This window comes from Phalacrocorax aristotelis, chromosome 5, assembly GCF_949628215.1.
Source record: "Phalacrocorax aristotelis chromosome 5, bGulAri2.1, whole genome shotgun sequence".
Lineage (NCBI taxonomy): Eukaryota > Metazoa > Chordata > Aves > Suliformes > Phalacrocoracidae > Phalacrocorax > Phalacrocorax aristotelis.
In genome coordinates, this window is record NC_134280.1 from 24,606,244 (window position 1) to 24,621,483 (window position 15,240).

The 15,240-nt window shown below is 45.3% G+C and overlaps 1 protein-coding gene across 3 annotated transcripts in view; it reads right to left on the reverse strand.

Moving 5' to 3' along the window:
* The window catches only part of SP3 (Sp3 transcription factor), a 40,124-nt gene extending 26,618 nt beyond the window's left edge, over positions 1 to 13,506 (reverse strand). For 2 of the 3 annotated variants that reach the window (XM_075093478.1, XM_075093477.1), the window contains exons 1-3: positions 6,843 to 13,506; positions 6,395 to 6,519; positions 6,100 to 6,216 (exon numbers count right to left, since the gene is read on the reverse strand). In XM_075093478.1, coding sequence (XP_074949579.1) covers positions 6,100 to 6,216; positions 6,395 to 6,519; positions 6,843 to 6,849 — 249 coding nt within the window. In that variant the 5' untranslated portion in view covers positions 6,850 to 13,506. The remainder of the gene's footprint in view (positions 1 to 6,099; positions 6,217 to 6,394; positions 6,520 to 6,842) is intronic. The other variant, XM_075093479.1, reaches the window with a different exon arrangement.
* Positions 13,507 to 15,240: the final 1,734 nt, after the last annotated feature.

The window sequence follows — 15,240 nt, forward strand, 5'->3', positions numbered from 1 at the left end:
TTTGCTGCACTTCTCAGTCACTTTTGCGCCATTTAGTCCTGGAGCAAAAGCATCAGCAAAATGAGCAGGGGTGGTCAGATAATGAATCATGAGCTCCTAAACGTTTAAAATCACATACCTAATGAAGAAGATTGGCCACTGCCTCATCCAAATTGTTGTTTTATGAGTTAGGGCCCTAATGCATGAGTTTAATACCATGTGTTTACCAGGCTACAGTAAACTATCTATGCATTCTTAGGTCATTACAAATATAAGATAAAATGCACTTGCTTCAACTCTTTCATTAAAGTATGAGCTAATACATTCTATCTTGTATTTGCCATAGGTTAAAAACACATTCAACATCAGTCACTGTGGTTCAGCTGACACAAAGCTGCTTGTTAAGGCAAATTAATTCTGTTGCATGCTTCAGTCCTCTGCCAATGAACCCATTCAATTCAGAGGAACACACATTTGCCCAAATCAAAAGTTCAGAGAATCAAAGAATGTTTCGGGGAAAAAGTATTATCTGGGGGTGCTTCAAATGTTATTTTAAAAGACAATTCCAATCTGGGGAAACGTATCTAACATTTAATTGTGTCTCATTTAAGGAATGTCTATATTTTTTTGCTTGAGATGGACAACTGGACCCGAAACTTTAATTGCTTGTTTTTAATCAGCGGAAGTTCAGAACCTGTCTAAATTAGGATAACGCAACATCCTGACATTAGTAGAATCAAGAAAGCTGCAGTATCAAGTAATGAGACACAGCAACAAGGAGGCATTCTTAACTAGGCTGTATGTAACTTCATTTGTTTATTAATTATTAATCTATAGATGCGTATTAATCTCTACATAACTGCATGCCAAATGAGAATTTTGCATAGAAGTTCCTGCAAAATGTTACGTTTTCCTCCTGCATTCAACTCAGGTGTTGAAGGCTCTACCAAATCACCAAGAACAGCAAGAAAGAGGACCTGGGGCCAGTCAGCCTCAACTTGATCTTTGGCAAGGCAATGGAGCACATAACCTTGAAAATATCGGGGGGGGGGGGGTGGGGGGGGGGTGTAACCTTCAAATAACCTTGGGGGGCAGGCAGAAGAAGGTGGTCAGAAGTAGTCAGCCTAGACTTCGGAAGGGAAAATGATGCTTAATTAACAAACCCGACAACCTTCTATGATGAGACGAGTGCTTTGGTAGGTGGGGTTAGACAGGGGATATTATCACTACTTTAGGCAGGTTTTTTACTCTGTCCCCCATAATATAAGAAAAAACTACTTCTTTGTTTGTTTTGTTTTAACCGTAAGGGTGATCAAACACTGGAACAGGCTGCTCAGAGAGGCTGTGGAATCTCCATCCTTGCAGATATTCAAAACCCACTGGACACAGTCCTGAGTGACCTGCTCTCATTGACCATGCTTTACGCAAGGGGGCTGGACCAGACAATCTCCAGAAAACCTCATAACCCTCAACTGTCCTAGGAAATCTTATGCTTCTTACTAATGTTGAAATGTCAGAAAGAACACTTTTTGTTTTATGCTGTCTTTAAATATGGTAATGTTTTAAAACATGTATTTTCTTACTTTCTCTAACACTATAAAGAGAAATGTAAGAAAATTTTTTAAGAACACCCTTAAAGCACCTGTAAAAGAACATCTACATGTGGTTCTGATCCAGCACTAGGAAAACATAACTGGAATAAGAAAATGAAAGAACATTTTAAAAGGTGAGCTTCTGGACAGCAGCAGGGGAAACATACTGCTAGGCAGTACGTTCTACCGGAAACTTTTCTGTTTTGCGAAAGTATAAAACAGAGAGAAACAAGACAATCCCAGGCAGACTCTTCTATGGTGGCTGAACACATCCTGGTGCACCTGTTCACATCCAGAAACTTAGCATCAGGAAGCTATATTATCACCCATAAAGGAGAAAACGCATGTCAGAATAACTCTGAGCTTCCTCAAAACCACCATATAGGCCAGAGAACTGAGAAGTATGGATAACTCTGATGCATGGCATTCATCCATATGTTTGCCTAGTGGAAAACATTAAATTTAAAATGCCTACATATTTCTATCCTATCAGCACTATTACTATTTCCACCTAAACTGAGCTTAAGCTAGTTGCATATCAGATGGTTAAAATAATGTTCCAAGGCATAAACAAACTGGAATTCCAGATTCCAGTTCTGTAAAGCACTCAATTCTAAAGCTCAGGATATGGCAAAGCAGTCCTAGAACACTCCAACCTTTATTAGTAAAAGATACAAACAAATGCTTTGTCTACAGCAGAGAAATACTCATCTTCCCCACACTGCTAATTATTAACCTCTCCAAATGTTTTCCACATATTTCTGGTACACAACAACACAAATAAATCATTCCCCTCTGCTTTTTTTTTTTTTTTTAAAGACTGAAGAATCAGTGCAGCCTGCAGCACACTAGATGCAGCTACATACCACAACTGGGGCCGTCATCTCTGACAGCTCCCATTCTTTGGCAGCTGTCAGAGCCAACAGCTTTCTCAGCCAGCCTGCCACTTCTCTCAATTCACCTACCTTCCAGTCCTCCCACCCCATAGTCCCATCAGTCTTGCACTGTATCCTCACCTATTTCAGTCAACAATAAACAGTGGAAAAGCAAGACCCAAACTAAAACTTCTCAGACTTTAAATTCCCAAGAGAGGGAAAGACATCCAGAGAGGTCAAAACATATGAGCTGTCATTCTAGGTCAGGCAGTAGCACATTCCATCCCAACAAGGCTTTCATACATACCAGCAGGCAGCAATATTCAAGGGGAAGTTTCCATGGCAAGCATTTGAACCAACCATGGATGCACCACTATGGCAACCAAGAAGATTCTCAGGTAAGCAAGCCACAAACTCAAGGCCATCTACATTAAAACCAAATACCACTAGGCAAAACACAAAGCACTGGTGCTGGATGATCATAGGCAGAATAAATCACGGTGTCAAAGCCTAAGCTGAAAGACTGCAATCTCCATCAACACACAAAGATGAGATCAGCAGTAATGCCTGCTAGTATTTTGCTACAGAAAAGTAAATATAGCTCTAACCAGAATCCTGGGTCAAGCTGAAAACCTCATGGACTAGAAGACAGCCTGCCCAGTTCATTGACAGGATGGAAGGGAGAAGAGGGTTGACTTCAGTTCTGTCAACTGACTTCTTCACTTGCTTTCCATACCAAGCAGTTGCCACATTCATTAATCTTTTTCCACACTAATGCTTTCGGTGGCATAAAAGTGGCATCCACTCCAGCAGCGGGATTGGATTCAGATACCCACATAGAATCATAGCATAATTTCAGTTGGAAAGGACCTCTGAAGGTCAACTGGTCCAAGACCTGGGCTCAGAGGAGGGCCAACTAGATAACAGCAAACACAATCACATTTGTTCCAGCTCTTCCCCAAATCCCCGACATGCAATATGCCCTGCATTCCTATGAGAGTCTTGTTGTTGCTGCTACTTTTAAATCATGCTCCTGGTCTCTTGGGGAGCAGCTGCAGCATACCATTTCAGCCAGGAAAGCAGCATGCAATAACTGGCTAGCCTAGCATACTGGCTCCAGCCCTGCCAGTTCCTACAAAGCGAATGTCAGTAATGCATTAACAAAATAACCCCCCAAAACACAGCACCTCTATCCTTATACATCCAAACTCTTCATATGCTTCTAATAGGAGACGTCTAGTTTGACTTCTACTTCCATTTATAGGGCTTGAGAGTTCTACCAGACGTTCAGCAGTCAGAACTGCAGTGCAGGCATAGAAGATACTGGGAAAGAACTCTTCCCATCGCTGCATTAGACACCATCACTCATACAGAGATATCAAACTGATTCATCTATACTCCTGGGAAAGTGATGAGCGTGAAACACCCCAGGAAGACAATAAGTCTGTGTCCATGCATATAGATTTCATTTCCCATACGAGTTATGATGTACCTACAATTTAAGCCTTTTTAGCTCCTCCCTCCTTCTTCCACTCCCCAATAAGATACACTCAGGGGACCAGGGGAAAAAAAAGAAAAAAGTATCTTCATTGCACTAAATCCCTTTCAGCATTCTGTTTTTCATGAGGAATATGTTTCAGGGACTTTAGTCCCCTCCATCCCCTCCCTTTATTAAGGTAATCTTAATTAACTCCACTGTCTAGCTCAGCTACTGTAGGTACCTCCTCCAGTTTATATTTAGTTTCCACCCAAAATATTCTGAATCATTCAAGACCTATGTTGTAGGAGTGTAAAAATTACCAGAATGCTATAACCTAACTCACAGCAGATATGTAGGAGAGGCCTATCTGCATGTATGGAAAGTAGTGAGTTTATATTCACATTTAGTTTTAACTAAGATTTTAGCTTCTCTTGAATTGCTTCTGCATTGCCCTGAAAAGCCCCTTATATATAAACATAACAACAGATGAATTTAACAGGAATAAAGAAGTACTATTTCAGAACAGCTTTGCCCATTTGGAACTATCAGGAACCATGTGTCCTGTACTAGCACCCTAGTACCCCATCAGACCTAGCACTGCTCATGCTAAGCCATCAACCGATCCTCCAGATGCACAATACCAGCTTTAAAATGAGAACAGCCTTAAGGTGGATATAGGAAAGAAAGCTATCATTTTAAGCACCATTCATTTGTTCATGTGTACGTTTATGCAATAGACAGATCCAACATTCTAATTCTCGACACTGTATGCATCTGGTATTATCAAACAAATTTTAAAGGTATAAGGCACTTAATGCCTAGAAAGACTTTTAGAAGTGTACTTCTTAAGAAAATAAACAGGTTCAACAGAAAGGACATTTGAAAGGGGGTCAGAATCTTAATATATTTTGGAGCTCTGACATTAGTCTACAACCTGCTGCCTGACCTCAGACAATTATTTTGCTGCAGCTTCCCTTTACGTGAAGTTGAAATGTACAGACGGAAACTATTTTAAAGTGTAGCACCTGAGCATTTAATAAACTTAACATTATCATGAACATTTTGACATTTGTTAAAAGCTTGCCAAAGCCACTTCATCCACCAGTAAAAAGCTTTGCAGGTTTTTTTCGTATTTGTAGAATCCTGAAGACATACAAAGCTGTTGTATAGCGAGTTTAAAAACCAAGTCTTGCTTTAAAAGCAAAAAAGGAGCTTTTTTGGCTTGTTTTAAAACCCTTTTTGTAAAAATAAATAAATATATCAGAGGTAATAGATGTCATTTCCCAAGGACTAAGGCCAAAAAATACTTCATCATGCCATTTTAAAAGGTATTTTGGAACTCCCTTTTAATATACCGATATTTTTAGGTATCAGTTATTTAGAAACGCCCCACCTCTTTTAAATTTATGAGCATATGCCAACACAAGAGTTTAGCTAGACCCATTAAGGAACACACGAGTTCCCATTAGGCTTTTGTTACAGAGACAGTTAAACTGGCTTCAACAAGAATACATTTCTAGTCTGGAAGATCCATCTCAACACACAAGGTCCCAAGGTCATCAAGGCTCCTTTCAGAGCCGACAGCGCACGCGAGATAAGGACAGAAATCCAGTTTGCAATACGAGGGACCGCATGATAACTGCGCCTAGAAAAAACAGCGTCGATACAGGAAGCAGCTTTCCACCACCGCGTTCGCTTCTAAACAGCCATTTTACTTCTAACTACATCCTTCCCTAGAGCCGGCCTTCATTTTGTGCTCCCGCCCGGGCGCGTGGCTGCAGGCTGGCAGCCGAGGCGAGGGCACCGGGGTGCGCTCAGGTGGAGGTGAGGTGCCTCCCAGCCTCGCCGGGTGCCGAGCGAGCCGCTCCGGTGCCAGGGCCGGGGGAGGGAGGCTTCCCCCGCCTCCCCCCGTTGTCGAAAGTAAATGAAGGCGCCGCTCCCAACGGCGGGGGAGGGGGGAGCTCGGCTCCCTCCTCCTCCTGGGAGCCCGGCTCCTCCTGGAGAGGCAGGGGAGCCCGGGGACCCCTCTCCTGGCAGGTCGGCCCTGCTATCGTCCCTCCCCCCGGGCGGGCAGTGCCGTGTGTCCCGTCCCTCCCCCCGGGCGGGCGGGCTGGCTGGCTGTGCTGTCTCTCCCCCCGGCAGGCCGTGCGAGAGCGGCGGGGCGGGCACTCACCGCTCCGGCAGAGTGAGAGGCAGCGGCGGCGGCGGCGGCCTCATCCTCCTCCGGCGACGGCGGGCCGATCTTGCTGCAGGTGGCCGCCAGCAGAGCGAGCGGTGACGGCTGAGCGTCCTACCCACAATGGGCGGGTTCAGGGAGAGAAAGTGGGTGGCGGTTAGTGCGGGACAGCGACCGGGCTCCTCGCAGGCGCGCACACAGGAAGCGGCGGCGGCGGCACCGGCTCCCGCAGCCGCTCACAACGTGTCACCCGGGGGAGGGGGGGAAGGGGCCCGGCCGGGCCTGCGCTTACCTGGGGGGCGGCCGCCCCGGCGGAGGCCGAGGCGGCGCCGTTGCCGTGCTGGAGATACTCGCTGTGGCTGCTGCTGTCCACGTCTAAGGCAGCCATTTCCTCTTGTTTCACGGGCTTCTCGGGAGCTGCGGGCACAGCGGGGAGGGGGAGGGGAGAGTCACTGACGGGAGCGATCACCCCCCTCCCTCTTCCTCCCTCCCTCTCCCCCCCCCTAACCCCAGCGCTCCCCCCGCCCTCCCGCACGGAGCCCTCCTCCTCCTCCTCCTCCTCCTCCCCGTGCTGCTGCCCCTGCCCCTCTTCTCCCTCCTCCCCCTGCTCCTCCTGCTGCTGCTCTCAGTGCCGCTCTCGCCTCGCTCGCACACGGACGTTCGGGGGCCGGAGCGGGGAAGCGCAGGGCCGGAGCAGGAGCAGGGAGCCCCGCGGGGCGGCTCGGTCGGTGCGTACGTACCGGTCATGGTGTGAGTGCGAGCGGCCGGCTGGCTGGCTGGGCGGGAGGCAGGCAGGCAGGCTGGCTGGCTCGCACACAGGCCCTGCTGGCGGGGGCTAGGCGGCTGCCGCCGGGGACATGCTTATTGTGCTCACGGGCTGAAGCGGCGGCGGCGGCCCGAGCCTACTCCGGGGTTTTTTTTCCTATTTTGATTGACGGTGCGGGAAAGCCGAAAGGTGGGGCTTGCAGCGGGAGAGGGGGCCCGGCCGACACCGCCGCCCGCCCGCCCGCCTGCCAGCCCGGAACTCCCGCCTACGCCCGCGCGCGCTCGCTCATTGGCTACGCCTCGCCGCCGCCGCCGCTCGCACTGGTCGCCCGGCCTGCCAGTCAGCCGCCAGGGGCGGGGGGGGCGCCCCATGCCGAGGCGGTTTCCTGTTTGCCAGGGGTTGTGCGAGGAACAATGAGCGAGACCCGCCGAGAGCCCGCGGCCTGCTCCGGCCCGGGCCCACGCCGCCCCCGCGCCGCGGGGAGGCGGCCCCGCCGCCGCGATACCCCGCCGGGGCGACGCGGACCGCGAGGCCTGGCTGACCGCCCGCCCGCGCCGCAGGGGTCAGCGCAGAGGCACAGCTGCGCGGCGGCGGCGGCGCTGGCGCTCCCCGTCCCCCCGCCCCGTTCCCCCCGCCGTGCAGGCGGCGCGGTGCGCCTGTGCCCGGGAGGCGCCGGGGAGCCGCGATCGTTTGAAATCTTCCCGGCGGGGGTGTCACTCACGGCCGGCCGGCGACAGCCGCGGCTGTGGGGCGGCGGCCGAGCTGCGCCCTCCCGGCAGCCAGCGCCGGCGCTAAGATGTCGGCGCGCCGGCCCCAAGGGAGTCGGGCGGCCCGCCTGGGCGGGCCCTGCCCCGCACCGCCGCCGGCCGACCCGCACTGCTGCCGGAGCCCCCGGGGCAGGCCGCCTCTCATGCGGGACGGGGGAGCCGGCCAGCGCTGGCCTTGGCGCGGCCACACCTCAATGGCCGGCCCCAGGGCCGTTGCGTAAGCTTTCTGGCCGTGGCGGGCCCCGCACCTGACCGACCCGGGCAGGCTACCTTTGAAAAGCCCCTTTGCCTCGTCAGTAAAATAAAACCTATCGAGCGTAAGGCCGCGAGTAAGATTTTAAGGCGACGCATCCTTCCAACGGGAGCGTCAACGGTAACGGCACACTCTGAGCTAGGGAGCTGAGCCTTGGCGCAAACCGAGTATTTATGCCAGCAGATTTTATTTTAGTCACATCAAGGGGCATTAGTAAGATCTCCGCGTCAGTTTGTTGCTCTGTCCCTTGTGTTACGCAACACAAAGGAAACCAGGAGCTCTAGGGCTGCTAAACTAAGGCAGGAAATGTGTTTAAACCATTATATAAGTAAATGATGATACAGAAATTATTATTAGTGGGGCCTTTTTCCCTGCTGTGCTGTGTAGCTTAGGAAGAGTTCCTGTAAAGGGGAACAGCTTCAGCTTGGCATTTCCTCAAGTCCAAATGCACGCGCAGGACGATGGGGCGGTGTGTAGCCTGAAGCGGTGATTTTGACCCTTAGCTTGTAAACTCCCCTGATGAATGAATTTTTCTTAGTTACCTTTCATGTGGTGTTCTAGGGAGTCTGTGAATTAGGCTGAAAAACATTGGACTGAAGAGCTCCAACCTACTTTCCTGTTAGAATATTTAACGTAATTATCACTGAGAATTACCTAGGAGATAGAGTGAACATAGTCTCATATGTCCATAGTTGAGCTGAGTATTTGTAGCCACAGGCTAGCCACATAAACCCATGGAGAAGTTAGTAACTAGGAAACACAGAAATACAATCAGGATTTTCAGCAGCCTCTCTGAGCAGAGAATAAACAGTGCTTTTTAATCAGTCCAGCACTATGACCTTGCAGTAACTGCCCAGGCTTAGCCTAGAAATTATTACAGAAGGAATAAAAACACACTGAGAAACGGTGGAAGACTGCTGTATCTTCCCTGCCAGTGGAAGATTGCTTTACTGTGTGATGTGTAGTCCTATTGTAAGGCCTATTGTATGTTGAGAGTGCTTTGAGATGACTTTTAATAGCAAGTTGTAAATTAATCCTATAGCTGTTTGTCACAATTCATTTTTTCCCAGGGTAGTAAAAAACCAAACTCCACTTCTGTTTTTAAAATGTCTATATTTGTTTATATAGTCTTTTGTGATTCTACTTTAGAATCAGTTGTTGGCAAGTTAAATAACGTATCGATAGAAGGGAGGAAGCTTTTTTTGCAGTTCATTATTTTTATGGTAACAACAGAACGCTCTGAGAAGCAAAAGTTGTAACTAGGAACAGAAGTTACATTTATTTTGACAAATAATATAAATGTCAGCAACAATTTTTAGCCAGTAAAAGCTAGAATACAAAATGTCTAAAAATCAGTCAGTATGTACACATAAGCAAATTTTAGAAGAAAAATGAAAATGTAAGATTACATGATCCACAAGACTACTGGTGTATCTTTTAAGAATCTTCTACAGCTGGTATAAAGTCTGCAATTTGTTTTGCAATATCAGAAGTTGTTGGTGAAATGGATGATAGCATGTCATGCTGGAACTGGAACTATTACGGGTGACTTTGGACTTCCAATAACGTAGGAAGTGGTCCATTTAAAGATTGATCTGTAAGAGAAGTAATTGCTCTTCATACACTGGGAAGGTGGGAATGATATTACAAAAGCCTGCCCTTGCTAATTAGTAGGATATTGCCAAACATTATCAATGGCATTTTGCTTTAGGAAGATTACGTTGTCTAGGACTTAAACTAAATATGAATGTTGCTCTTTCTTCTACAATTGGATGTACGCTGCGAGCTCTGTGACTTCATTGAGATGTTGTTGACAGAGTGGTTTACCTGTATAAATCTGATTATAGGCTTGGGATGTAACTGCAGTGCTTTAGGACAGAATGATCTGAAATATTAATGAGATTGTTTTCATATATTAAGGAGTTTTTCATTGCAGTAAAACTCAGATGTAAATAGGCTTCACAACACTAGCCAAGGATCAACTTCTAGTCAAGTACCTAAAATTAGGGGACACTGTGATAATAATATTACATTCAGATAAAAAAAAGAAATGAAACATAATAGAATAGTAATAGAGGATTAAAAAATATGATAAATTACAAGAAAGTTTCAAAAAAGGTATGCTATTACAAAAAATGGGTGTAAAGAAGAGACTCAGAAATGTTACGTAGGAACGGCTTGGTAATAAAAGTGTTTTTATTTACCGCTTCCCAGTGGAGAGTAAGAACACATGAGAAGAAAAGAAAAGTCAAGGAAAAAAGGAAATGAGAAAAGACATTATTTGTAGCTTTTTGCTTATCAGTATACTAGCACCAAAACATTCACTAGAAAAATCCTTGTTTTATTGGGGAGATCATTGTATCCCTGCTGGGTGGAAGTTCTGTTAGGTGGTGGTCTTTCTGCTGAGTTAGCACTATGCCGATATCCCCACAGAGATTGAGCTCCATGCCCAATTAGAGGAGCCATTGTTTCCTCTTTCTTGAGATTACCCACCAGATGTACTGTATCAGTATGTAATCTGAATAAACTAACCATGACCAGTTTATTATTAAAGAGCCCTGCCTCTTTAAGCCCTTGCCTCCTGCTTCTAGGCTGCTTGTGGTAAACTGCCGGTCCTGGGATGAATTCTCAATCCATTTGCTGTGTTGTAATTGGAGCTGTATAGGTACAGAGAAAGTCACACTGGTCTGCACGTAACGAGAACACCTCCACCAGATACCAAAATGCAGCTGTTTCAGAACTGAGATGCAGCCTTTGTGGTAAGTAGCAGTAGAGTTCAGGAAAGGAAGTGATGCCTACCAGCTTCTGATGAAACTTCAGGGAAGGTTTTGAAAGATCAAATAAGATGCAAAGTGGAAAGAATGCTAAAACTAACATCTGCCCTGTAGTTCAGTTATAAGCTCCGTGCTGCATTTGGAGCTCAGTCTCTGAGGATATTGGTTCAGAAGGAAGCGTACCACCTAACACAACTTCTGTCCGGTACAGTGCTGGCTATACTTGGAAATGTCTTTTCTGTGTGTATACTCCTTTGAAACTTTTGAGTTATGACTTATTATTTCTGTCTTTAGTAGTCCCTTCTATTGGTGACCCTGCATTTATTTAAAGAAACATATTATTTAAGGGTCGTTGGTATGTGGTCCGGTTCAGTTTTCACATCTGTGTTACCCCATTTCCCTGTAAAGTGGTGGTTTTGCCATGCTGAAGCCTAGAATGCAGCTGGACAAGACAGGCAGGAACGCGTTCTGCTGTGGCGTGTTCTGTACCACTGGGAAAACTCAGACTCGGGTCGCTTTAGTTTGAAAGGCTGGATTTAAAATTACATTGAAGAACCAGTAGGGATTCAATTCAACAAGCAACCTAAAACGCAGCCTTTACTGAAGGGATAAGCAGAATTATCTGTAAATCTCATGCCTGAAAAAGGAACTAGAACACAAAACCCAAGAATTCAGAGGAGGTATCCTTTGGAATTTGAGGTACCTTCTTTAGTCATCTGTTTAAAATTTAAGTAGAATGTGGAGGGCCATATGTTTTGATTTCTAAGTGCCAAACATTTACTTGGTACTACAAAAACCAAGATAATTACAAGGTTCTGAATGAGACCTATTAAACTTACTAGAATTCAGCTTCATTCTGAATTTCAGCCTTCCATTCCAATTTGTTTAAGTCTTAGGAAACAGGAAACAGAATCTAGCTACTAGTCCTAGACATTTCACTCTTAATATCTGCGTCACATATGGTCCCATTTGCTTAAGGATATTGGGAGATCTTTACATAGGGCCACAGGAAGGACTGACAGGTTGAGTCAATGCATAGTAGTTGGAGATTGCTGCATGACTTGAGTCCATCCCCTTAGAAATCAACAGAGAAATCATTCCTTGCCTGGCATAAAATCAGCAAGGAAGAAGCAGTGGTCAGAGAAGGGTATTGGCTGGGGTGGTGTCATCATCCTCCAGGAAGCACCTCCCTATTCTGAGATGAATGGCTGCAAGAGCACAAATTTTGCAAGGCGGGAGCAGGCTTGAGCAGTAGGTGTGGTTTGACCAGAAGAAGTTGAGCCAACCTAATATTTCGTTGACCTCGCCATAATATACTCAACTTACACAACTGCCAGAAAACAAACCCTGCAAAAATACTGTTCCCCATACTGGAAGCTAAATTGAGTCAGACTAGACACAGTGGGGGACAGGGCTCCATGGGTGGGAGCAAATGAGGAAAGAGGTAGGACTCCCTGCAGCAGCAAGTAGTAGATTAATTCAGAGCGTCAAGCTTGCTAGACTGCACAGGAACTTGCTTTTGGCTATGTTTGTGTGAAGTGCCTGTCAGTAGCCTGGGATTTCTAGCCTCTGGAGGAGCACAAACAGTACTCGAGAGCATCTGAAATATCAAGGCATTTGTATAGTCTGCTGCACAAGTGTGATGGTATCCAAGTGTAACCACATAAAAGACAAATAATATTTATTAAAAGTGAAATTGGATTTTAGAAAAGCAATTTTTCTGTTTTAAATGGGAAAGCAATTCTAAAAATACTAGTTTCTGCCTGAAACAACTCCATTAAAGAGAGCTCAAAGAGAAATCTGTGGTACCTGGATCCAGCTGTTAGCGGGGGAGACGTTTGATTTCACCGACATGCTCATGTCCAGTGGAAGCGCTTGACAGGATAAAGAAAGGCCTAGCAAACTCATGGGCAGCACAGCGTTCCCAGCAGGAACACACCAGCTCCAGACACTTTCTGCACTTGACTGGAGGTCTGAGACATGCAGCCTAGGTACAGTAAGAGGAAGAACCTGTGAATAAGTAGCCTAACTACCCAGTCTGCGCAGAAATCTAAAGGCTGTGACTCTTCACCGACACAGATGACAGATCTTCAAAGAATGGGGCCAACAGAAAGTCTGTCCAAGCTCTACACGTGCCAGTGTGTGAGGAACATTGTTTCTGGCCTAGTCACTGTATTTATGAATTTTTTTAAGCAATTAGGACAAAATAAGTCATGTTCCCTTTTAGTCAGAAATTCCTCCTCGTTTATTACAGCTGCAACTCTCCCTGGGTGATATATTTTTGTATATTTTGCAAATTGTCAAATTCCATGGGGACATATAATATTTGACCGGTAAACAAGCTCTGTCCTTAGTAACATGTTAGAGAAAACTAATTCTGTTGTTTTTTCTTTCTCGCATTAAACTATGTGACTAAGACAGGAGAAGAATTTCAGTGTACTTGCATGAGGTTTTTTTCCCCCTTTAATTGTATTTTCTTGGTTTTAATTGTGTATACAAATAAATAAAAGACTATATTAGTTATATCTTCTCTGGAAAATTGGGTGGTTTTTACTCCCTTGGTAGCTTATTCCATCTAAGTAAGAAATTTTTCATTAACAGAGTTCATCTAATCTCCCTCCCATTTGAAGAGAGGTGGAGGAAAAAGCAGATAGGTATATAGCTGAAAACGTGCCCCTTAGCAGGTAAATAACTGTAGACAACTGTCTCATTTCACCTTGTTTAAATGAGAAATACACACGTCCTCCTTCAAGCTTCCTAAAAGTTACTGCCTTTGGGCCCCATTGTTATCCTGTTTGTTTATGCTTAGTTCCTACGCTTCAAGGTCATCACAACAGCTACAATTATAGAAATAATTGAAAAAAATCATAAATCCTTTAGGTAAGGTTAGAAAAATTGTTCCGAGGGAGAAGTCCATAACCATGACTTGCAAAATCAGTAATATGGCATCTAAGGATCCTTCTCCATACCCTGTCATGAAATCAAAATGGAAATAGGCAAATAGATACATAGATAAATTCACCAGAAAGGGAAAAAATAAGTGTGTTGTTAGGTACTTGTCTAGCGTAATTCTGTCTGTCTCCATTTGGCATTTTACTTTTAATAGTGCTGATAGAAAAGTAGGCCATTGTGGAAATGAAAGAAACTGGCAAATTATATACATGCACAAATGTTTACTGAAAAACTGAAAATTTAATAGCAGGAGCTATGTACTCTGAAAGGAAATATTTTTAGAGGGATGAAGTGACATTTTTTAGGAATCTCGCATGAATTCCCATTCCCAGAGCAAGAGCAAGCAGGCCTCTGTGGCTCCCTCTAGAAGGAAGTCTGGGGCTTCAGTCCAAACCACAGCCCTTGCGCTCTCTGGCAGGTCTCGGGGTTGTTGATGAGCAGCCCCAGTTCCAGCAGCCTAACGGCCAGAGGGTTAAGGTGGTCTGAACTGTGAGGGATCAAGTGAGTGTCCATTTTTGTCTGTACAGGAGATTCATAAACCTGGATAACAGCTCTAAGCTCTTGCATATCTTCAGGTGAGGGAGGGTTTGTTTGTTTGGTTTTTCTTAAAAAAAAGCCACAGCAATCCTTGACGGGCTCTTTGAAAGAGGATTTGTGGGCAGTGACTGCCAGAAGAGGGCTGGAGGCCAGGTGTGGCAGGAGAACCTTCCCTGGGAGGTGTCTGATGCAGGAACAACCTGACCTCGGAGCAGTTTTCAGTGTTTTGTTTTAGCTGGCATTAGGGGACTGCACACAGTCCATGCCATCTCTAGACTGGCAGGCTTGGATGCCCCCGAGGCACCTGATCTGCTCTTGCTTCCCTGAGAGGAACCCCAGTTGTTGAACAGAGTTCTGGCATGTCCATGGTGGCATATAAAGCCTTTGTGGTTTCTTCCTACAAGCATAATTTCATTAAAGTAGACATAAGCATTAAGAGCAACAGAACAAATCATGTTTGAGAGGAGGTGGAAAGTTCTAGGGTTCATTTCAGGTTTTTCTGTGTCTATGTTGCAGAAAAGTCAAAATTTAAAAATCAGACAAGACCATGGTAACAGATACATTCACCTTGCCTTCCTGCAGTACCACAGACAAATGGAATTGCATCAGAAATACCACGGAAGAGAAGGCTGAGTGAGATTTGAAATTCCAGTTCTGGCCATAGAAAAAAGTTCTCAGGGGAAAAAAAGATACTAATTAAAATATATCTAAGAAATGTCTTATTAAAAGAATCATCAATCTATCTCAGCTTAAGTCTGAAAGAGGCACATTTGAGGCTTGAAAATGACAATAACACACTGATGGTGCTGACATAAAACAATAGACATTTTTTAACTACTAATTAACCTCTGACTTCTGTGGATATCTAAAAAAAGTGCACATCATCACCTTTTTTGCAGCTCACTAGCAATCCCATAGTTCACACTACTCAGACCATGTTGCAGATCGCTTTTGGTCCCTTTGACATGTTTTCATTTCAGAATTACTGCACATCCCTCCCAATCTAATGACACTTGCAAACATCTCTACTTGCTTCAGGTGTCCTTCCTATTTCTAAAAATTAATTAACAAAAGTTAATTATTTTTAGT